This window comes from Sebastes umbrosus, chromosome 2, assembly GCF_015220745.1.
Source record: "Sebastes umbrosus isolate fSebUmb1 chromosome 2, fSebUmb1.pri, whole genome shotgun sequence".
Taxonomy (NCBI): domain Eukaryota; kingdom Metazoa; phylum Chordata; class Actinopteri; order Perciformes; family Sebastidae; genus Sebastes; species Sebastes umbrosus.
The window spans coordinates 30,202,437-30,227,332 of NC_051270.1; the positions used below are offsets into that span (position 1 = coordinate 30,202,437).

General features: G+C 39.2%; 1 protein-coding gene across 5 annotated transcripts in view; it reads left to right on the forward strand.

The window, feature by feature from the left end:
• cdkl5 (cyclin-dependent kinase-like 5) overlaps positions 1-24,896 on the forward strand; it is a 51,719-nt gene that overhangs the window by 5,409 nt on the left and 21,414 nt on the right. For all 5 annotated transcript variants that reach the window (XM_037747537.1, XM_037747553.1, XM_037747570.1 and 2 more), the window contains exons 3-10: positions 1,746-2,103; positions 4,958-4,992; positions 17,545-17,590; positions 17,669-17,805; positions 19,311-19,431; positions 19,588-19,647; positions 20,553-20,643; positions 24,622-24,724. In XM_037747537.1, the coding sequence (XP_037603465.1) occupies positions 2,067-2,103; positions 4,958-4,992; positions 17,545-17,590; positions 17,669-17,805; positions 19,311-19,431; positions 19,588-19,647; positions 20,553-20,643; positions 24,622-24,724 (630 nt within the window). In that variant the 5' untranslated portion in view covers positions 1,746-2,066. The remainder of the gene's footprint in view (positions 1-1,745; positions 2,104-4,957; positions 4,993-17,544; positions 17,591-17,668; positions 17,806-19,310; positions 19,432-19,587; positions 19,648-20,552; positions 20,644-24,621; positions 24,725-24,896) is intronic.

A 24,896-nucleotide genomic window follows, 5' to 3' on the forward strand; every position in this document is an offset into this window, starting at 1 on the left:
AATGCAATCGCCAGAAGTAAAAAGCTAACGTTAGGCTATAAACCAACTACACCACGGTCACATGAGCGCGTGTATAAACAACGAGGCTGGAAAGGCTGATGAGTCGGCGTGATAACGTTTAGTAGTCTCATTTAGCCACTTGTTAGCAACCACCTCATAAAGGCTTCAAAATACACAAGTGGGGTATTTATTGATTTATTTATGTCGTGGAACAAAATGTTAAAATCTCTTCAGCTTGTGTTAACCACAGACCTTATTTCAGGCATCCAACTAAAAACCCATTAAAAAAACCCATTGACTTCCAGACGAGGAAACCGCAAGTGCTACAATGCTAACTACTTTCTGGGCTCATTCCTGTAGCACTCTATATGGGCACCAACCAAACAATTTTGACCTGATGATATCTCTAGATTAGTCAGAGGATCACCAAAGTTATTACATATCATCCCGAGGGGAACATGAATTTGTGCACCAAATTTCATAGCAATCCATCCAATAGTTGTTGCCATTCTAGCAGCTCTGTGAGGCTATACTTTGAGCATACAAACATCTTAGTAGTATGCCAGAAAAATATTTTGTATGTCCCAACACATAGTATGTCAAATGCAGTATGCCAGAAATACCAGGATGTCCTACTACATCCGGTCGTATTTTGCAGTATGCAAGCCAGCATGCTTTTCTGTCTATTCTGACCCACAATCCTCTGTGCAGTGGATATATGAGCACAAGGGTCAACGTTCAGGGTGCAATATTATGACGAAGTAGTATTTCCCGATTGTATGCATACTGCATGCAACAGCACATACCTTGTAAGGGCAGCTGTACTAAAAGTAAAAAGAAAAAGTATGTGATTTCGAATGTAGCCCTGTTGTCAATGATAATACTAACATGCTGATGATAAGCAGGTGTAATGTTACCATGTTAACCATTTTAGTTCAGTGTTTTTGCATGCTAACATTTGTCAATAAGCACAAAACACAAAACAGCTGAGGCTGATGGGAGTGTCATTCATTTTGGTCATAAACTAAAGTATTGGATCACCTAAGTTATTGAAATTCATTGTGAGGGAAACATGAATGTCTCTACCAAATGTAATGGCAAATATCCATCCAGTAGTTGTTGAGACATGTCTCTAAAAAACACAAACGTCAAGCTGCTGGTGGTGCAAGAGGAAAAGTCAGAGGATCATCATGTGGGAACCATGAATGTTTGCACCAAAAGTTGTGCCATTCTGTCTTGTAGATGTTGAGATATTTTACTGGATATGTGAAAACTAGATCACCAAAGTCTTTAGGATTCATCATCTTGGAACCTTGGATATCTGAACCAAATTTTATGGCAATCCATCTAATTGTTGTTGAGATATTTCAGTCTGCACCAAAGTGGTGGACCAACTGACAGACAGCAAACTACAAAGTTAGAAAAGCAAAGGAGGCATGTCTTAATAGTGCTGCATTATACATCCACTTCCACTCCAAACTGTCATCATTGCAGCATCCTGCAGATTGAATGTGTGGCTGATGGGAAAGGATGAGTGTGTGGAAGACATGCTTAAGTCATCCATGATTTAGATGTGTCCTCGAGGAAATGCTGCCTTTCTGTACATGCACATGCCCTAGTTAGCCACCATCTGTGCCAGGAATACCACCAGCATGCTACCGCCTGTGCAAGGCATGATGGGAAGTTGGACCTTGGAGTGACCCTCCGACAGTTTTAACACCTTGCTTCTCTATTTCTTCCTGCAGGTACGACCGTGTGGAGGTTTGGATATAAGCGTGAGACGGACAACCTCGAGACATGGAATAAAGGGAGCTCGGAGACAACTGAAACCGCTCGAGTCAGATCCATAAATAAAAGAAAACTGACATTTTGAAGGCTGGAACAGAGTTGTAGAGGGAGGAAGAGAGAAGAGGAAGAGGTTGTGAAGATGGGGTGCAGTCAGACGACGTTTCTCCTGGACTCTACAGTTCACTCCGTCAGCCGCCGGTCAAAGCAGGAGTCTCCTCGCTAAAACCCCCGAGCAGATCATTTCACCTGCTGGAGGAGCCCCCGCCCTCGGTGATGTGATGAATAAGTTTGAAGTCCTTGGCATTGTGGGAGAAGGTGAGTGTTTTTTACACAGCAGGTTTTACTGTGTGTTTGTAAAACGTGAGGAACTCTGATCCTGGTGATCACAGGAGGTCATCCACTGTGTGTTTTCATGGGAGTTTTAGCCTGCACATCACAGTTGTCAGATCTTGTATCTCCATTTTTACCCAATACAGAGAGATTTTAAAGGGGTTTGTGAGCCTGAGCGGTTGCAGGTTATTCATAGAGTAGCATGTAATCCTTCGAGACTGTCCTCACAAGGAAAACGAAAGCATTAGTCATTTGTTTACCGTATATTCTCAAATAGTTTCCAGAGCCTTTATTTACCTTGACTGCCGAGAGAACCAGGTTTATACAGGTCTTTATTCCTATATTTCCCTGTTTTATATTTTAGCAGATTTTAGTAAGAAGCCTCCCTGTTTCCTGATAAATTTGCTGCTAAACTCAAAACATCCTCTATGTTTACCTTGCTGTCTTGATAGTGTACGTTTCCACAGCACTAGTTTCATCAGAGTCATGTCATACTCACCCCTCTGCTGATCTGAGTTTCGCTTCTCTAACAGAAATACTGTTTTTTATTCTCATAAAAACAGTAGCATGTTTACAGGGGCAGTGTGTAGGATTTGGCTGCATCTAGTGGTGAGGTTGCAGATTGCAACCAACTGAAACTTCTCCCGCGTGCAAAGTGTGTAGCAGAACTTCGGTGGCTGACGTGAAATAATGAATGACCCTATATAGAGCCAGTGTTTGGTTTGTCCGTTCTGGGCTACTGTAGATACGTATGTAGCTATAAACGGCTCATTCTAAAGTAATGAAAATACAAGTATTATTATTATCAGGTGGTTATACACAAAAGAAAACATAGTTATTAATAGTATATTCCATTTCTGCCAATAGATCCCTCTAAATGCTAACATCAGTGAAATTCAACACTTCCTAGATTGTTGTTTCACATTAAAAGCCTTCCAGCAGGGTTGGGTCTAGAAGGTAACCCACACTTTGGGAAACTCTCACGAGATGGTTAAGGTTAGGATAGGTCATCGGGCAGCGAGTCTTGCAAGAGTTTTTTCATGTTATCGTAATTTGGGGGATACCTTCTAGACACAACCCTCAAAGGGCGCGATCCATCCCCATCCTGGTTGTTTTTTCTACAGAGTAGAAGCACCTCAGAGTGGTGAGTTTGTCGTGACTCTGGAGTCCTGATGGAATTAGTGCTGTGGAAATGTACAATATGGTGAATTTACCATGTGAGATATCAGTACAGATAATTTCACACCCCCTAAATGTTTTTTTCCCAGACTTATTTGTCCATGCTGGCTTCACCCCTAGCTATTATTTGAGAGCCTTACCGGCTTTTGTTTGAGAATTTACGGTAAAAAGATAAAAACAAGCTATTTTTACAGTATGTTTGCCTGACAATGACATCCAGTGGTTGTGTTAATTATGACTCTTTTCTGTCGGGGCAGGTAAACCTACCTAGACGTTCACGGCAAGACCTCATAGGGAGGAGCTCAAAAAATCATGTGACTTTAGCACAAGCTGACCACTGTTCATTTCACATTTCAGTCAAACAGCCAACGCTGTTTTCTTTTAATCCTGACAAGAATCTTTCTCTAACCATAACCAAATATTTCTACCTAAACTAAACAATAACCCATAGCGGTGGCAGTCTATGGGTTGTTTTGATAGGCAATGACAAAGTACGTAATTGATCACAACACTAGGTGCCACTAAATCCTACACACTGTACCTTTAAGCCATGGACAAGTTTAAAATATAATAAGGGATTGAATATTTCCTAACTAGAATTTTATTCCTCTCACAGTGAAACTTTTTCGCTTTCAGAAAATATCTAAAATGTCGAGGTCGGTTATACTGTACGTCTTGACTGTATGCATCAATATGTTTGTGTGCTTTGCTCCAGTGACAACATTGATGGCCGGTCAGAAAATGAAATAAATGAGGATAACATTTTAAGCCTAGCTTCAAATGACTCTTGAGTATTCCACACATCAAACCGAGCCGTAGTGATTTCTTTCCGACAGCAGCGTCATTTGCGGCTCATTCCAGTGAGTTGAACTGACATGCGTCCTCGGCTTCACTCTAATGTGAGAAGACAGAGTAACGGAGTGTTTATTGTTCTGTTGATAATTCTCACTAACCGTGATCTACATCAGTGCTTGTCAGGATCCATTCATCAGAAAGTTAGACACATGAGAACTAAATGATGAGAGATTTAAAGCCACAGCAACAACACTTTTCCTTGGTTTTTTACTTGTCGTAAAGCCACTATTGAATAATTCTGATGGCACAAGTTAAGGGGATCATTTTATCATTGTAAATTCACATTTGAATGTTTTCTTTTAATGATGTTTCTCAACATAGAAACAATGCCGTCTCCTGGATAATTTGACTGATGTTATCGCTGTTAGTTTTATTCATGTGGGATGTTTTGTTTGTTCTTGCCTCGTTCCCCAGTTGAATTAAACATTTAAACTGAGCCTTATTATGTTGCACGTCTCATTTGAATGGCAACAAAAGCAGTTTGTAAGGAAAATAATTCACTTTAACCAATGCAGGTCTGGTTGACATGACCAACAAACAGACTTACAGTCGTAGACCTGACATCTGAAATATGGATGACCAACGGAGAACATGGCGTGCTTAGCAAAGACAGACAGGAACACTGTGTGTGTGAGTGTGTTAGTTGTCAAAGGCGTACGTGTGTGTGGAGTGTGTGGGAGAGTACGTATGCCTCCGCCTCACCTATTAACTGTTGTTTCTCTGGTGGTTCTCACCTACTGCACTGGTTTGTTTGAGGCCGAAACATTAATTAAGATGTCGTCTTTCTCTCTGTTTCTTTGTCCAGGGGCGTATGGAGTGGTGCTCAAGTGCAGGCATAAGGTAAGACACTGAGATTTCTCATTTCTGTACGTCTAACTGTATGGAAATATTCATGGTTTGCATCATTGTGATATGAAGCCTACGGTATGTGCTGCGGTGCATCTTGAGCTGTTAAAATCAGACGATGATGAAGAATCAAATGTTTATATGTAGACAGTGAAACTAGAGCTGCAACGATGCAAGTTGATAAGTCGATTGGAAGAAAATTGTTTGGCGACATGATTAATCGTTTGAGTCATTTTTCAAGCAACAAATTACAAATATGTGCCAGTTCCAGCTTCTCAAATACAAGGATGTGCTGCTTGTTTTGTTTTTTGGACTAAATAAACGATTAATTGAGAAAATAATCGGGAGAATAATCAGTAATGAAAATATGATAGTTGCAACCCTAATTGAAGGGGCGTAAAGCAGCCCCTTCCCAACTTCCTACCCCCAGCACCCTTGCTCTGACCACACCCATCTTCGAACTCTTTTAATTTTGTTCTCAACTACACATCTGTGAAGTTTCTTGACTGCATCTTGCATGGTTGTGATGCTATGGCGTTGACAAAATCTGTCCACAGACAGACATATAAACACCTGGCAAAGTACTCAAAACCTCTTCTGTGGTAGTTTCCGCTACAGTAAGTGTCTCCAGTACCACATTTTGCCATGATGACACACACACTGACTCACCAGGCTAAAGCGATACCAGCCACACAATGTCGCGGCTGGTAATCAATCTAGGCCACCTCTCCACCAGTAGAGTATACTGGAACTAGTTGAATAAATGGACACAACAGTTTGATGTGTTTGAACGGTTTCCATTCCTTGTTTCATTCAGATTTTTGCATACAATGAAATTGACCCATGGAGGCATTTTGACACAGTCTAAAGCATGTTGTCCATCTTGTATGACAGGGGTGCACACACTTTTTCAGCATGCGAGCTACTTATAAAATGACCAAGTCAAAATGATCTACCTACTATAAAAATGCAAAACATATATTTATTTATAAATATATTGAGTATTCTTTATATGTACAATATATGTTGGTGTACCTTGCATAACTGCATGAACCCATATTGTACAATATAACTCTGTACATTTTTTGTCATTACCTTACTCTGATGACTTGCACTGAATGGAATCAGCCAGGGATGCATAGTCCGGACAGTAGCTGCTGATAGCCAGCCTCAAGCACACTTCCAAATGATCACCAGTCAAGGTGGAACGGTATTTGGACTTAATAATCTTCATGTGGGAAAAGGCTGACTCGCATAAATAAGTGGAGCCGAATAATGCAGTCAAGGAGGTAGCACATTTCCTCATGTTGAGGTACTTTTCCTCTGTGAGTAAGTTCCAGAACTGTCCATGAGCCCTGGACTTAAGCTGAATGTCAGCTTGTAGTGTCAAAATCTCATCCTCCACTCCAGATGAGTTCAGGTGAAACCGTGTTGCAATTTGTTGGCTGACGTCTATTTTAATTTTTTTTTTTTTTTTTTTTTTTTTTTTTTATAATGCCATGCGATCTACCCACACTACCTTTGCGATCGACCGGTAGATCGCGATCGACGTATTGGGCACCCCTGTTGTATGATGTTGTAGAGAGAGCAGGAACAATAATGTTTAGAAAGCTACACAAAGTAAAAAATGCATCAACACAAATTAATTTTAACATCAATAATTTCTTTAGCGCAATTGACCTTTTGTACGTTGTAGTGGACTCGGTTTTAAAACTAGAAAATCTAAGGAATTCATGGTACCAACCATGTCATACTAGCTTGTTATGAAGGAGGTTAAATAACGCTCCAAACACACTAAATTTTGCCGAGGAAAAACTGTGTCCCTTGACCTCTGACCTCCAGATATGTGAATGAAAATGGGTTCTATGGGTACCCACGAGTCTCCCCTTTACAGACATGCCCACTTTATGATAATCACATGCAGTTTGGGGCAAGTCTTAGTCAAGTCAGCACACTGACACACTGACAGCTGTTGTTGCCTGTTGGGCTGCAGTTTGCCATGTTATGATTTGAGCATATTGTTTATGCTAAATGCAGTACCTGTGAGGGTTTCTGGACAATATTTGTCATTATTTTGTGTTGTTAATTGATTTCCAATAATAAATATATACGTACATTTGCATAAAGCAGCGTATGTACCCACTCCCATGTTGATAGGAGTATTAAATACTTGACAAATCTCCCTTTACATTTTGAACACATAACAAATGTACGATTAATTTGCAATTAATCACAATTAACTATAGACTATCATACGATTAATCGTGACTAAATATTTTAATTGATTGACGGCCCTAGTTTAAATCCATCACCATTGTTATGAATGAAACACCAGACTGTTGTCCTGGCTTGATCAGACAGTAACAGGGTTAATGGCAGATTACTGCAACTATTATAAGCATTTACTGCATTCAAGGCCTCATTATTAAAGTGATGTTGAGTTTAATCTGAATGAAAGAAGAAGTTACTGTAAAGGTGACATTAACGCATGACACATTTTACACATGAGCCACACTGTGCCTGATAAAATATAATAAATAGATTAGAACAGACATCATGGTTGAGAAATGGTCAATGGTCATGGTCAATTTAGGAACTGTTTGTACTTTCTAATGTTAATGAAATGGTTTAGTTTACTTCTCCACCAGTGCCGCAAACAATGGTGAGCTTAATGCTACATCACATACACATACAGTATAAACACATCACGTAAATAATAGTGAAGACATCAGGTGCCTTTTTGCCTCAAACTCCCATATAACGTTGGTGAAAGTAATCCCACATATACACATTTAAATAATCACACCGTTGTGTATTGTAAATAGATACTGAAGAACCACACCAGAAATGTACCATTTTAAGATGGTATTTTGCAGCTCTCTGTCTAAATGTAAGACAGAAAGAGAAGACTTATACATTCATTTAAGACTTGGAAATTGTAATTAAAGATACTTTTAGGTGCCCTTTACTGGGTGGAAAGGAGTCACCGTAGCTACAAATATATGTATGTACTGTATATTAAATACTGCTGAAACAAAACTGTGAGGGGATCATTTATCTCATATCAGCATAACAGCTATTATCTCATATCATTAAACCTGCAGCACTATTTTCTTATAACAGACATCTTTAGAAGTTGTGTCAAATCAAATGTGACATTGACCTACATTCAGAATTGTTGCAAAAGAGTTTGGTCTTTGGACAACCTTGTCTTATAGAAATGATGCTTATATACTCATTTGTTTCCAATTTGAAGGGAAACATAGTCGCTGCCTGCATTAATGTTGTTGGTGTTTCTGGGTGGATGGATGACTTTAGGGGTTTCCTGTGTCAAAATCCTGTCAAAGATTCAGGAAACATTGTGGTTTTGGTTGAATTGTAGTAAAGTTAACACTTCCTGTTTCATTTTTTAAGTCACTTTTGACTTTTTCCATATTTAACCACAATCCTTCCCTTACCTTTAACCAAGTGCTTTGAATTGTCTAAAAATAAAATAAAATAAATCTTTAGTTGCTACCGACGGCTTATTTCAGAAGTGAAATTTATAAAATTAAGATAAACATTTAAATCAATCATGTTGGTAAGTTGGTTATGTTTTCCAATAATAATGATAGTAGAACAAAAACTAGAAATGCTGTGTAAACCCCTGCATTGTAACCCTACTTAGTAGTTAGAGTTTTCTTTCTTAGATAGATAATTGTTGTATTTGCATCTTTACAACTAGTTCAGTTCTGGCATCTTTTTAGGATAATATTAAATGTAAATTTAAAAGTAGATTAAATGTAGTTTACAGGACTTTTGGAGCCCTGAGTTATGTCTGCAGGTATTCCTCTCAGGCTGCATACAGCGGTCGTGTCCAGAAGGTAACCGACAAATTGCGAAAACTCTAGCGAGACTCGTTGCCCGACGACCTATCCTAACCATAACTATTCAAGGTCAATGCCTAACCTTAACCATTTCGCGCAAGTTTCCTAAATTGTGGGCTACCTTCTAAACATGACCACATACAGGCCCAATAATCTCCAGCAATAAAGCTGGGCAGCTTTTTGTAGCCTGAGAGGCAGAAACAAACACCCGACAAAGCACCCTGCACAACACGCTGCTGCTCGTTTTGCTCAAATTGGTGTCAACATTTTGATCAACTCAGATGTTCGCTCATGTGAATTGTGGAGGCTGAATAGTAAGAGAACAATATTCAGAGAGACTTCAGTGAGAAAATCAACCTGAAACTATAAAAGTGAGGGAGACGTATGTCCCCCATCCCCACACATCTACGCCCCTAGTTGCTACGAGTGGATATTGTATTGCAAGATTAGATACTGTAGGGAAAACAAATGAAATATGTTGCCAGTGAAGATTTTGTTGACACATTCAATATCAACATTTTATGACTTGGCAGATAATTAACAAAATGTCCTCACTATGTCGATTAAAGAAAATGTAAGATAGAAACTTAAGTAGTCCGCCTACAAATAGTTTATAGAGTATTTGTAACATTTCAACAGTTTATAGGTTGAGATTCAACAATTCGACTGTTTAGCTTTGTCTATAGATGTTTAACAGATTATGTGACAATTCATGAGCATACCTACATATTCTCAGAATAATTTAGTTAAACTTGAACTACTCACTCAACCTGAAACTTATGTTTCTTGCAAAGCATTGAGTGTCATAGACCCACGCTGTATCGCTTTTTACCTATATACCTAAAACTAGATTTCTCACTTGTGGAAATACTCTTCTAAACTGAATCAAACTGAGCCACATTGAGCTGCATTTATCAAAACTGTCTTGTAGTGAAGATTCATCTCAGTGGATAAAGCAACACGTTGTGCTTTGACTGCATAGAATTACATATTTTTAGTCTCATCTTGTATCATTCCTTCTGTCAGCACATTTATGAACATAATATATTTGTGAAAAACACCTCACTGCACACGCAGAGAGAGAGAGGATGACTGTGGGAGGAGAGACAGTCGCAGCCGAGTCAACAAGAGAGGAGAAAGGCCTTTTTTACATGTTCAATGCTGCTGCTAGAGGGGAGGAGAGGATATAGAGTATTTCATTTTTGGTCAATTTTAAGTGAAAATGAAGTAGCGTGAATAGGGCTGCTCCCTCTTAGTCTATTAGTCGACTAATGGTTTTGGTCTTAGTCGACTCAGATTCCTTTAGTCAATCATTTCCAAGAAATTTATGAGCACATCTCTGGTAAACACAAAATTTAAAGTGCCGCTTTTGTGTGATTCTTTGTGGGAAAGATCTGTCGATTAAATCAACTAATTGTTAGTGTTGAGTGTTAGTCGACTAAGAATGTCTTTGGTCGAGGACAGCCTTAGTGTAGAAGCTCAAAGATGTACCTGATAGCAAACAAATCTCGGTTGTTACTGCATACATTGTATGACAGACGAATGAAACTAAACTGGGCTGATTCATTATGGAGTACTGTTGGTGTTTGCCCTGTGGTCCGTCGTGCCATTTGTGCGTGTTTCTTTCGTTTTAAGGCTATACGCTTCATGAAAATTTTAAATGAGCCATAAATTATCTACATTGAGTGAAACTCTAAATATGCAAACGCCAGCATTCTGGAGGCATGAACAGAATGACCGAACATGATGGTTAGAGAGGAAGATGCAACACCAGCAGAGGCAGATAGAAGATAAACCATAAAGGACAATCCGCATTATCGGACGTGTTAAAATGCAACTGACTGTGAAAGTCGCATTTCTGTTGTCTCTGTCTGTTTTGTAGGGAACGCTGAAGTATTTGTGCTCTGATTAAGGTCTTAAAGTTAAAAGCAGAATTTGTGAGACAAATGTTCTCTCTATCAACACTAGTTTAGAAAGGAACAAATATATGAACCGATTTGACTGTCATCAGGCCATTAAATGGGCGATATTGCTCGCTATAAGCACCATAGATGTGGGTTAGTAGGGGCCTACTACGTTGTAAAAGTGAAAGCGAAACTTAAAAGCAACATGTTTTAAAATGTTGTAAAACTGAATGAATGTTACGTTTTGAACACAAACAACTTCTTTATGTTTAGGCAACAAAACTACAACTTCAATAGGTTTACGCAACAAAACCAGTTAGTTCAGTTTAGGGAAAAACATCGTGTTTTGGCTTAAAATAACTAGGTTTTAAAACTGAAACGAAAACTTAATGCTTGTGAACATAAAGTGCACCTACACGTTGGTTTCACGCGTTTGTTCCTTTCGTAATGCAGCCAAGTCTCACCGTAAAGCGTGTAATAGACCCGCCTGTCCACTGGATGAAAGCGTGTCAGTATCACGTTTTGCCTCGCTGAGGCGTGAATATTACACGTCTGCATTAAGGTGCAGTTCTATTTTGCGAGACCGGTGTTTTTTTTTGTAAGTTACATTAGTGACGTTTGTCACATGTTTTGTAACACATTTTCCGCACTGACGTTGCGTTGTTTCCGTACATGTTTTACTTAGTTCACGTACTTATTTCAAGCCCAACCCTGACGTATTTCTTTAACTTAACTGTGGTTTTCTTGCCTGAGCCTAAATTAGTGGCTTTGTTGCCCCCTGCTGGTACTGCACGTTAATGCAGGTGTGTAATATTCATGCCTCTGCGAGGCAAAACGTGACACTGACACGCTATCTTCTGGTGGACAGGCGGGTCGATCACACGCTTTGACGTGATATCGGGTTGCATAATTACCATCGGCGCTAGAGGGCGCTGTCGTCTTCTTTTAGTCCTTCTTTCAGTGATCGACCATGTGAATCTGATATGAATAGATGACAAAATGGACTACTGGTTGTAGCAGGGCCTTACTGACCTTCATAGGGCTTATAACCAGTGATAACGCCCCATTTAATGACCTTGCTGATTGTTATTTGTAAGCAATAGCTAACAGGTTATTTTGATAAGAGCGGAAGAGACAGCAGCTTCTACTTTCATTCAACTACTGCGTGAAAAATGAAAGCAAAGAGTCTGGGAGAAAGAACCAAAAAGTAGGGCGACTCAGTCATTAACGAAATGACAAACTGTGTGTATAATGTGGCTGAACCGCAATATGTTCTTGCATAGCATAGATAACCCAAAGCCAATGACATTAATTGTTAATTTTTCCGTCTCAATCTCCTTTTAATTTCATTGGACCATGAATTTGGTTCCTAGTGAATCTCCATTTCATAAAAATTTAGATGCCAGCTGTCAAAGTGTTGTCATGTTAAATCCTTTCTGTTGCACCAAGTTACTAAGAAGTGAAATGTTTTAACACTTATATAACAGAAGTCAGGGATTCATTTTCACATGTAGAGACTCAGACCATGGCAATAAAAGCGTTTTAGCGTTGCTGTGAGAGAGCAGTTATTTTTGCTTTTCTCAGCTGGAAGCAGGGCAAAAGAGAAAAGGGTGGCAGAGTGTGATGGAGAGGAGGAAATGCAGGGGGAGGTATTGAACGTGGAGACTATGCCGACGGTAAATGGGTCACCCTGTTAGGAGTCGACAGAAGACCTGCACCAGGTGACTCAGAAGAGACTAACTGTACTACCAAGAAATGAAATGCATTATAAATGGGTGTCCCTGTATAAATTATGTATACTTTACAGTACAGTATGCTTTTGATGGAACATTTAATTAGCCGAGCAAATGTGTGCTCGCGTTTGTGTGCAATGTTCTGCCACTTTATGGAAGTGTTTTATTAGCGTATGTGGGTGTGTGTATGTGGAGGCTTATGTGTTATCTTGAATTTGTGTGTTGGGAGCGACAATAGCTCAACCTACACGCTAGCCAGTGTTTCCTGCTGCCCCTTTACATTATCTCTACGCTCTATTGATGTTAATTAATTACCCGACCGGTAGTTGAACAACAGGAAATTAATAACTGACTCTTTGATATTTATTGATTAATTGTTTAAGCAGTTTGTCAAGTAAAAACATGGGGTTTGCTTGATTTTCTTTTAAAGTTTTTCATCTTTTGTGGTTTTTGACTGTTGATAAAATAATGTATGCAGTCTGAGGACATCAACTTGGGCTCTAGTTATTATAGTCATTAAAAAATATATTCTGGATTATTATCAGAAACAAATACTGATAGAAGATGTTAGTGATGAAAGTAATTGTTAGTTGCTTCTGTTTTGTCACAGTTTGATCTTGACTATCTCTTTGAAGAGCATTGGGGTCAGTGGTGTGGTCATTTTGTATATGAAACACTGAAGTATAGTGAATTTTCTGGAAAAGTAAGTAAGTGGACCTTGAGTTAAAATTGTTTTGCCAAATTGAGAAACTGTTAATGGAAAAAATAACTAGATGGAAATGTCTGTTTTTGTCTAATCCAGTAAATTAAATACCTGACAAAACAAGAAACTTCACCACATTGATGCAAAATACTTAAATCCAACATTGACAAATGCATATCGTCTCTCTGTTTATATCGCCCACCCCTCGATAATCACTTCCAAATTAATTAGTGATGACAATATTATGATTTGATTTCCATTTCTTTTCTTGAATTTAACAAAACAACAAAAAGTTACTGGTTATTCAAGTAAAAACCACACTGTGTACGCATGTTTGCGTTTGAGTGTACCAGAACGGGCGGGTATTTGCAATTTATAATTTATTATTTTCCCCTCAAATATATGTCAAGCATTTCATCAATACAGCAAGTTATTATATACATACACATATACTGTACATAAAGGAAAAGGTTATAAAAAGATAACCATAAAGACTGACATGTAAGAAAAAATTAAGACAAGAAAAAATAAATATATAAATAAAATAAAAGGGCCTGAAGAAAACAGATAGAAGAAGGGGTTTTGAGGGTTTTGAGGGTTTTGAGCGTTTTGAGCGTTTTGAGCGTTTTGAGCGTTTTGAGCGTTTTGAGCGTTTTGGGTGCTTTGAGGCGGAGACTGAGATGAGTAAAATACAGGACCACGAGTAAAAGAAAGGCCAGTTGTAAAGTACTTTGTCTGTTGAGGTAGAAAAGCGAGTGCAGTCCATTTACTATTCACAAAAAAGAGGAGTCAGTCCTATTGGTTCTCCTTACGGGGCCCTTTAATAAATAATTCCCATTTAGCATGACGACCTCTATCTAACAGACATTTATTGATGTGAAAAGATATGTGCAGCAACATCACCACATCTACAGTCTATGGTGGCCTGTTTTTTTTTGCATTTATTATGCCTTGGTATACGGTAAACCATTCATGGCTGATGTGAAACGTTCCAGTTTTAGTCTTTTATGACAGTCAGGGACTGCTCATGTGCCTGAGGTTATTTTTAGGTGTGCTGACTTAACAGTGGCTCAAAAAGGTAAATCAGGAGGTCAGAGAAGCCACACATGAGCACAAGCATCATCAGCACATTGCAACGTGCTGTCACGGAGCTTGAAATGTCACATGTGCTGTATGTGTGTTTTTGATTTTGCCTGGTAAACACAGTAAATCTATTCAGATGTACTTCCCTTCACTGAAAACTGTAACTTTACTCTGAGGATTAAGTGTAAGTCAGAGCTGTAAATCCATGTTGTTTCATTTCATTCGTCTCTCATGTTGAGACAACGTTGAATTAAAAAAAGTGTGTTCAGCTAAACAATTGGCTATGTGTGAGCGGAGCGCTGTTAGCGGCTCTTCACCGCGTGACACTGAGGCCGCCTGGTGTCTGACCCTCCGTAAACAAAAGGACAATAGAGGAACATGAGAGTAGAGACAGAGGGTGTGATTCTCTCTGGACCGCTAACGTCACCGCTGTCGTCACCCACTCCAGCCTCATCAGGGTCCAAAATTAACACTGAATAGACGGGTTTCCCCATTTAATCATGATTTGGGCAAATATATTCCCATTTCCTAGAATTGAGAATTTAAAGGGACTCTGTAAGAATCAGAAATTGCTTGGTGACAGTGACACCTGTGGCCGTTAAGTCAACGACAGTCAGCGTCCTGTTGCTCGCGCTACGTAGACACGAGCGAGCATTGGTCAAAACAGTGAGGCGACACACACGAAACTGAGCGTGATTGACAGCTAAAAGCACAATATCACTATATATTTCACCTGCTTGGCAGTAATGTTAGCTTACCAAAACGAAGGTCCCTCCATGACTCGAAGGCCCGGCCGATGTCGAACCTAAGTGTTAACTTTTCCTGTTTCAGCCTCCCGACCGTGGTCAGAAGGCACAGGACGGACACATTAGTTTTGGTCTCCTGGGCCGGAGTCGATAACGTTACCCACAGTTAACCCCCGTCACTTCACTCAGCAGCAGCGAAACGAAGCATCTCTGCACTAACTGCAACTTCCATTGTACATTCCCTTGATATTCTCAAAGCTAAACTAACTCTCTCCTGAAGCGGAGCTGAAACTAAAGGCACTCGCTAGCGTGCATACCGTCACACCCGTTGGATTCTCCCGGAAAAACCGGCCCGCATTCTTGGCATTAAAAGCAGTCTACAGGCTGATAAAGGAAACCCAGAAAGTTGCGGAAGGTCTAATTTTTTTAGATTAGGTTACAACCTGTTCACACATTGGCAATAAAAAACAATGAAAACACCTTTATACGTGTAAAAACTTACATGTAGTCCCTTTAACACAACTTGCTGGAAAACAATGTGACTAATGGGGAAGTGGGAACAGGTGAGCAGCAGCAGGGCTAACGAGGGACAGGTGGAACTAATCAAGGAGGACAGGAACTGAAACGTCAGGAGAAGCTGGTCTTTCAAAATAAAACAGGCGATACTATGCACAGAGAAACAGGAATGTTACACAGGTGTAAAGCAATGATTGGTCCACCCAAAGACCCCACTCAGTATCTCAGTATTAGAAGCATGTACAGTATAAAATAGCTGCTGCCAGATATTAGATGACAAAGCTCACAATGTTACATGCCTGCAGTGCAATGTGTATGATGCATTATCCATCCAAAGCCTTCAGACTCCCTCTTCATTTGTTGAGGTTAATAGCTTTATACACTTTTCATCAAAAAATTCCCACAAACACAGAATAATCTGACCTTAAACCAGATGTTTCTTCCTCACCAGTTTCTTGGCAAAACCCATCACAGTCCAGGGCTCTGAGCAGACTGCTAGTTACTGTATGTACTCTGAGACATGGCATTAAAGTGTTGACTCCCATCATCTGTTATAAACATGTGTAGCTCAATCCCTTCAGTTGCTTTAGTTCTGAGAACATTTCCCTTTTTGCTGCATTTTCTCACTGGGTTTAAACACAGTCCAGTGGGGTAATCTTTTTGGCCTTCATCACCTGTTATAAATCTTATTTATAGTAATAAGGAGCTCACGATAAAGCCTGGTATTTCTTTATATAATCCACTGAAAAAAAGGTGGTGAACGCATGATTTCTATTTGTGTTCACTGTATTTTGCCCAATTTCCCGATTCCAGCATGGATGTAGCGAGTAGAAATAAATCCAATAAAACCTGATAAAGAGTATACGAAGACATGTGCGATTATTATTATGAGTGTCCTGTTTGCAGAAACATATCTGATGTTTTTTGAAGCCCAGAAATGATCATCTTGACCTGTGAAAAGCTGCAACAAAACCTACCCTTTAATTGTTTGCCAGTAAAGCTGTACATACGTACTTGATGTCTGAAGCTGCAGCTAAGCCTTTGAATCAAAGCGATAAATCTCTGCAACCACACCAGCTTGTAAAATTCAGCAAGGTCAATCAAGCAACCTGCAAGAAGCTGAAAGAGACCTACGATGCATATTAACTATGCCAAGGTTGAGCTGGGTTTCCTTTGTATGTGTGAATGCCCTGTGGTAAAATAATGGAAATGAGAGCACACAGCATGTGTTGGCACTGCCGGCAACTTGGGCATACATATTTTTTTTTTCATGTTAAGAGTGGGCAGGAAATTAATTTAAATATCTTCACCGTTTCTCTCATTTGTCTTTTCCACCATTTTAATGTTCGATGCATCTTTGTTTCTGTCTATCGCAGGAAGTCACTGAGGCCTTTGTTTGTGCCCAAAGACTGTATTTAGTATGATAAAGAAAATTGCCACATTTGTTGGTCAAAAGTCTTGAAATTTGTTACGGCCATACTTTGGGCAAGTATCTACAGTAACAGTACAGCTTTGAAATGTTTAGATCACATAAAAAAAAAAAAAAATTTTATTAATAGTCAAAGTCAGGATTTTTGAAAAATGAAACATTGTGTTTATCAAATGTTTTCCATATGTATATGTGTGCATATATTTGATATTCAACTTGTTATGAGTTTGTAGATACCAAATACTTGATTGTGCTCCGTGTTGTTTCTGAGATACAGACATTTTCTTATCATATTATATCTAGTATTTGAGCACATGGGACTATACTGTTTTTTCCTAAAATATAAAGGAGTCTATGGCAGAAACAGTATTCCCATCATGTGCCCAAAGACTAGATATAGTATGATAAGAAAAACTCACTTTTCAGCCAAACGACTTGACCTATTTTGAACATTTCTTCATATTTGTCCCAGGAAATTTCAAGTTTCAGTTGTGTGCACGAATGTGTAAACTCAATAGGTTGTTTTCTTTCGTCTTAACACAATTCACGTCCTCATATGTTCACAGGAAACCAATGAGCTGGTGGCCATTAAGAAGTTCAAAGACAGCGAGGGTGAGTTAGGGAGGGAGGTAGAAAAAAGGGGGGAGAGAAAAAGGGATGGCGGTATCATTTCTTTCTCTTTAATTTCAGAAAATGAGGAGGTCAAGGAGACGACGCTTCGGGAGCTGAAGATGCTTCGGACGTTGAAGCAGGACAACATCGTGGAGCTGAAGGAGGCTTTTCGCAGGAGGGGGAAACTCTACCTCGTCTTTGAATACGTCGAGAGGGTCAGCTCAACATTATTATTTCATGCTATGCACACATTCATTCTTACACTACACATCTCCACTCTCTGCTGTATCTAGGCTCCAAGTTTCAGGATGTTGAGACTGCTCAGTTAAACATAAAAAAGCATCACCATGGCAACATATGAACTATGCTGTTGGTGAATAATGGTATTCCCCACTGTGTTGCCAGGGTATCCAGCCAAGTGTTTATTTCATGACAGGTTTTATTTTCATACTGTACTCTAGTCATTTTATCATGGTGTCCCCTCTCGCTCTCCTGGGTCAGGGTTTAAAGAGATGAATCCCCACTGTAAGAAATATCTAGGACAAAGGTCAACAACATTCATATTTTAAAGCATGTTTTCACCAAGCCAAACAGTTAAAGAGGACCTACTGTGCTCATTTTCAGGTGCATACTTGTATTTAGGGTTTCTACTAGAACATTTTTCATGCTTTCATGTTCAAAAAATACTTAATTTTTCTCATGCTGGCTGTGCTGCAGCAACTCTTTTCATCCTCTGTCTGAAAAGCTCACTTTTAAAAGCCCAGTCTGCTCTGATTGGTCAACCAAACCAAACTCTTCGGACTCTGCTCCAGCTCCGCTCTAACTAGCTTTGTCTGAGGGCCAAACTAGCCGCTAGGTCAACCCGTTTTCACTCCCAACTCGTCGAGTACTGCTGTTTGGCAAGTACCCCTCGGCATTGGAAATCAACGCACGGAGGCACCCTTTAGCAACAGTATGTGACAAACCAGGCTTTTAACTAACTCCAATGTAAACCCAGCTGCGGCGTTATTCGACGGTTGGAGAAAGCGACGTAGTATTGATAGCGTGAGAGTCCATTCCGGATGGGCGAGAGGGAGGGAGGGGAGGTGGATGAGTCAAACAGACAAGACTTTCAACCCGGACACCACTGTTCGTGTCCCGTGTGAAACTAAAAGTAACTTTGACTTATTTTGTCAAGTCAGTCTAGTCATGTGACTCGTTGGTATTGTCAGTGCCGTGAGTCACGTAAGTCGCTAGTCAGTGAAGTTTACATCAACCATGACCGTTTCCTAACCCTACCTAAGTAATCGTGTTCTCTAAACCTAACTTCCTGTGAAAGCGGAAGTTTATTTTGAAAGGACACTATGCATGGAGCAAGCGTATATTGACACGTCCCCGGTCCGTCCAAAAGTAACGCAAGAGGAGTACCCTGTGCGTCGGTCTCTGCTGCCGAGGGGCGCTGTCCAAGCGGCGGTATTTGACGAGTTGGGAATGAGAATGTGTTGGCTAGGCAGGTATTTTGCAAATGTGTTACTTGGTGACATCACCACGTTACGGAAGAAAAGGCAGGACTTCAGGGCGTTTCAGGCAGTTCAGGAGCAGTGTTTCTGTGGGGGACAGGAACTCCCTTTGGGCTTTGTAAAACACACTAAAGGAAAGGGGAAATGCACAAAAGCATAATATGTCCTCTTTAAACTCACAGACACACGTCCTACATGTAGCTCTTTCTTGTGGTTTGCAGAACATGCTGGAGCTACTAGAGGAGCTGCCAAACGGTGCACCGCCTGATAAAGTCCGCAGCTACATCTACCAGCTCATCAAAGCCATCAACTGGTGTCACACCAATGATATAGTACACAGAGGTGAGGAGTTCATCTTTATGTCTCTACTGTAACAATATCAATGTCATGTTTCCCGGTGTTGAGTCTCAAAATCATATTTTTTTCATGTCAAACAAGGGTCATGTTTTTATGTTTCATAACAGTAAATTTCCGCATATGTCTGCGTCTCTCTTGCAGATATCAAGCCGGAGAACCTCCTCATCAGCTCCGAGGATGTTCTCAAACTCTGTGACTTTGGTGAGTCTTCTCCCTCTGTTTCTTTACGGCAGCCATATTGTCACGATGAGTTGTTGAGAGGTGCAATGCCGTAAAACCGTGCACTCTCTTGCATGTTTGCCTTGTCAAATAAAGATAATTACTTGTAAAATCACGGTATTTATTCAGCAGAGTGAATCAGCTTTACCTGGTGATTTATTAGACATTCTGCTGTATGTGCAGAATCATCACAATGCTGTCAAATTATCTGTGATTTCTTTTCTTTGCAGTTATATCTGCGATTTCAATTTGCCAGTTTTAGTTTCTTGGGCTCAGTCCTCTGTGAAAAATCCCACCGTTAATTTGTCACCTTGTAAGTTGTGAGGATCAATTCTGCCGCTGGGAAGCAGCCAACCAGCTCTATAAAACGTCCTCCCGTGGTTGTTAGCACAATTAATCTGCCAAAGTTATATTTGAAGAAAGTCAGGCACCTTTTTCCCCTTTAAAATACTAATAAATTAAATTGATACTGCATAGTTTCTTTAATTTTACAGTCTCCCAGGTATATTATTTGTTTGAGTATTTGCAAAATCCCACGGTCAGTTAGCTTTGCATAATCTTTTCTAATGCAATCCCTCTGAGTCAGCTGGGGCGAGATTTGTTTGTTATTCACTGTCGGAGCTGGCGTTGTGTTTATTGTGATTTTTCATGCTTAAAATGGACTCTCTGTACACCAGTTATCTAAAGAGCGATCTCAGCCCGCCTGCAGTGACATAACTCATTAGAGTCTGGTCACATGGGACGATGGCCATGTTGTTACTGTAGCCGTCCAAACGGTTCGAGTGTTGATTGCACTTTATTCTTACTAATGAGCCATTTATATTTATCACAGAGTGCTTGATGTCTAAAGTACAGTATCAGTGTCTGTGTGATGGATTCATTTCCAGGTTTCGCTCGTAACCTGTCTGAAGGAACAGATGCCAATTACACTGAGTATGTGGCTACAAGGTGGTACCGCTCGCCTGAGCTGCTGCTGGGGTGAGTCTCTCTCTGTGCGTGTGTAGGAGACTACATGAGAAAGAGAAAGGGACCTCTGTTGGCTGTCACAAATTATTCCCAGCATTTAGTTTTTGATCTTCTCAGAGCACCAGTATTTGGTAACACTTCATTTTACAGGTCTGCAAATTTCATGGTAATTAGGTGATAATTAGCAAATAACCTATTTGAAATTTCTTTGGAATTACTGCCAAATTACCCCAATATTTACCTCAAAATGTATCGAAAATTAATTTATTAGAAACATTATTTAATGATTATATTCCACTATTTCCCAATAGCTGGTACTTTATTTAATACATTTCCAGGAAAAGAATACAAAGTTAATTGATATGCTTTATTTCCATGTCTGCTGATAAATAGATAATAATTAGCAAATAACTTATTTTGAAATTTCTTAAAAAACTCCCTTAGTCGTTACATTAGCTACCAGGTTACATTTGTGTAACAATAAGTCACACAATGGGGAGATTTGGGCCTGATCAGAAGTGTCTTCTATTAGTTTTGGTTTTCCACCTCCGATGAAGAGCAGTGCAAGGACCCTATTTTAACCATTGTATGCTATTCTAGCATATAATTATTAAATAATGTTCATAATAAAGTATTTTTTTTATAAATATTGAAGTAAATATTGGGGTAATTTGACAATAATTCCAAAGAAATTTCAAATAGCTTACTTGCTAATTATCACCTAATTACCATGAAATTGGCGGACCTATAAAATGAAGTGTTACCCAGTATTTTTGTATGAGATTGTATCAAACAGGGACGCACTGACTTTCTCTCCTGATAGTGTTTCCAATATCATCCAGTATCAGTGCTCTCATTTTCCCAAATTCAAAATCTAGCAAAGTCACGGCGAAGAAGAAGTCATTAGGATAATTTTATGTAAGGTAACATGTGGCCAAGGATTTCTGTGGCACTACAAACTTGAGTTGAATCAACGGCCTGCCATGACTGAATGAGAGTAAGTGATACCAAAGAAACTGTAAATAAAGCGACCCACCAGTGTGCCAGTCATTATAAACTGATCCCAAATGGGTCAGGCTGAATTTTCCGGCAAATGTGTCTATCCATATGGAAAAAATATATATATAAATTTGACTAAATGAAACATGTAAGTAATATACTGTATGTGACAGTCCAACCAGATACAAGATCCTTAGTCATTTTGTGTAATATGAAACTTATATAATTTGGGAAATGTATATTTATTTACAAAGTAAGATGTTTTAAAGGCCTTGTGTTTGCAGCAAATATTCAAAATCTACTAAGCAAAATAAAAAGATTAAAAAAAATACCCACTCGCTCCTGTCACTCCTGTCTTGCTGAAGAAAGCTTTCAGTTTTGCACAAAATTAGCATGAGATGACACAAATTGCATATTTAAAAATTCAGAAAAGTGGTAATACATTTTCTTTTCTTTTTACATGACCCAACTGGCCCAAGTTCATTAAGATGCGACTTTAAGACTTGTTTTGCCCCATACCTTGCACTTGCGTTGTTACATTGAAATACATACATGTTGATGAGGTTGCAAAATGTATGAAAGAAGAATAAATGTACATTTTGTAGTAAACTCTTCACTCTGATGTGTGCCGTTTCATTAAAGTTACAATGGTAATAGATCTGACAGAAGTGTTTCTGTAATTTCAATTCTAGTTTCAATTTAAAAATCGTACCTTCTAGTAGTGAACTTGTTAATGGGAAAATACACATTAAAAAAAGCAAAACTAGGTCTCATGTCATGTTTTGGTTAAAGTATGCCCATTTAATTGAATTGTAACTATGCACTGCATTCAGCAGCACTCTTCCATCACATGTACAGATTTGCCAGCATCCCATTAAATAGGAATTCAGTAAAGTTACAACCCTCTGCATGCACAGTGCATCCTCCCATCACATGTGCAGCCCACACTGCTGCCAACACTACTGCACTGCTACTGCTTTCATGTGAGTTTGGATTATATTACTGGAGTGAATATATTTGATATGTTTTATGAGTAGATAGTAACCTAAAGCAAAGTACACATGTTATAACTTGTTAACACCTTCTGCTAGTTTGCTAGATAGCTGTTGGCATGTGGGACATAGCTTGATTGAGCTGCAGCTAATGGAGGAGTCTTAATTAATCTACATTATTTCCATTCATTCTTTATTGTAAAACATTTCTTTTATAAATTAGTGGTTCACTTTAAACCCTAAGTTTGCACACAGCCCACATTGTCAGCTAAAATGTTCAAAGTAGCCGGCCTTTCCCCATCAGTTAACTTGCTAGTTACAATAAAATACAAATCACAAGAGAGGAATGTAAAAATGAATGTGAGGGTGTAGTAGAGACCTATAATGACTTATATAAAAAACACACCCAAAGGACATACAATAGGTAATAGGTGTAAAGTTCAAACAAACAAATACAAAGAAGCAGGAGTAATTGCCATATTTACAATTTCTAAGAGTGATCATTTTTTTCCAAATCAGATGTTTTTGTCAGCAAAGCATTTCTAAATCTCTTTTTATACAAAGACAATGACGCAGAGGAATCCATTAAATGCACATTTTCATTCCATAAGATAACTCCACGAAATGTGATAGAAAACTGACCACGGGATGATTTATACAGGAAGATGAAGATTCTCAGCCTGTCTAGTTGGATAATTAGGGAATTGAGAGTTCTTAACAGAATATGTATGTAAAACAATGAGGTAAATCTGCATCCTTATATCTCACCTTTAAACACAAATGTACATTCCCATGGAAAGTTTCCACTTTGGATATTCGTGGAATTTTGCAACTCTCGTCTAGAATGATCTGACATTTTAGATTAGTGCATCTCTAGTATGAGAAAGTGTCATAAGTTGTTTGACACACTAAAATATGCCACATAATAGTTTTAGCAGCTGGGTTCAACAAACCTCCAGGGCTCCATGAGAGAGTTACAGGAAGTTACTCCAATAAGAATACTCTGCTCTTGGTTGTCATTCCTAATGCATCAGCTTACTTGCAGTACAGCTTTACAGTTATGTGTCCATTCACATCTAACATAATGTCACTGTCAGTGTAATCACATGTCTTCAAATCATCAAGTTTCATGAGCTAAATTTTAGATTTTTAGATAAATCCAGTGTTTGTTTGTTTTTCATTTGTTTATATATATTAAGAGGTTATCTCAAGCTATAGAGGAACACGTAATACTTCAGTTTATCTGAAAAATTTCACCAAATTTGGATATTTCATATATATGAAAAGGTTCACAGAGTTTGTGGAAGTTGATGTTTAAAAAAAAAAAAAAAAAATCACCCATCTGGTAAGCTTTTAAGTATTTTATTTTATTAATTTTGTTTTATTTATTATGATTATTTAAGAGCTATATTATTTGTGTGTGTGTGTGTTCTTGTGCACAAGGTCCCATAAAACCATTTTGTGTCATTTCTGTGTTCACCTTTGTTGGGTGTTCCTTTTTGGGTTAAAAGAGACGATGATTCACCTGCTTCAACATTATGACATAAACCATCGTGCACACACCGGTTACCCTGAGACCAAATCTCTGTTTCGCAGTTCTTTTTGCTTCTTATGTTGTTTTTGATGCCTTTTGCTGCATTGAATGTCCGTTCTAGCTCTGAGACGGCTGAACGTCATCTAGCCTCTCTGCTGTAGCCTGATTTAGTAAATGCCCTGGAACATTTATTGAGACAGCGTTTGAATGCCGCCCACTCAAATACTCTCTCCCTCCAACACCACCGCTCCTCTGCTTCTCTGCTGCCAGATCTCTCGCCATTTCTCACCAGACTCCTCAGCTCCGTTCCCTCAGAAATGACCATCTTCTTTATGAGCGTCTCCATCAGAAACACAGCATCCGTCCTTTTGTTTTACTGCAATATCCCCACCACTGATAACATCATCACCATAAACCACCGTACTCATAATCATCTCTAAATAATGTTTTCTCTCTCTGTCTCAGGGCTCCCTATGGAAAGGCGGTGGACATGTGGTCGGTGGGGTGTATCCTCGGGGAGCTGAGTGACGGACAGCCCTTGTTTCCAGGGGAGAGTGAGATAGATCAGGTTGGTGATGAAGTCAGTCCGCCGTTTGTAGACTTACCCCTCTTTATCTCATATTTTTAGTATGGACTTGTTCAGACAAAATAAATGGCTCCTCTGTACCTGGCGAATTTGGGCTTGGAATATTATTTTTCTAATTTAATAAAATACACATTTTAAAGGGAGCATTTAACAG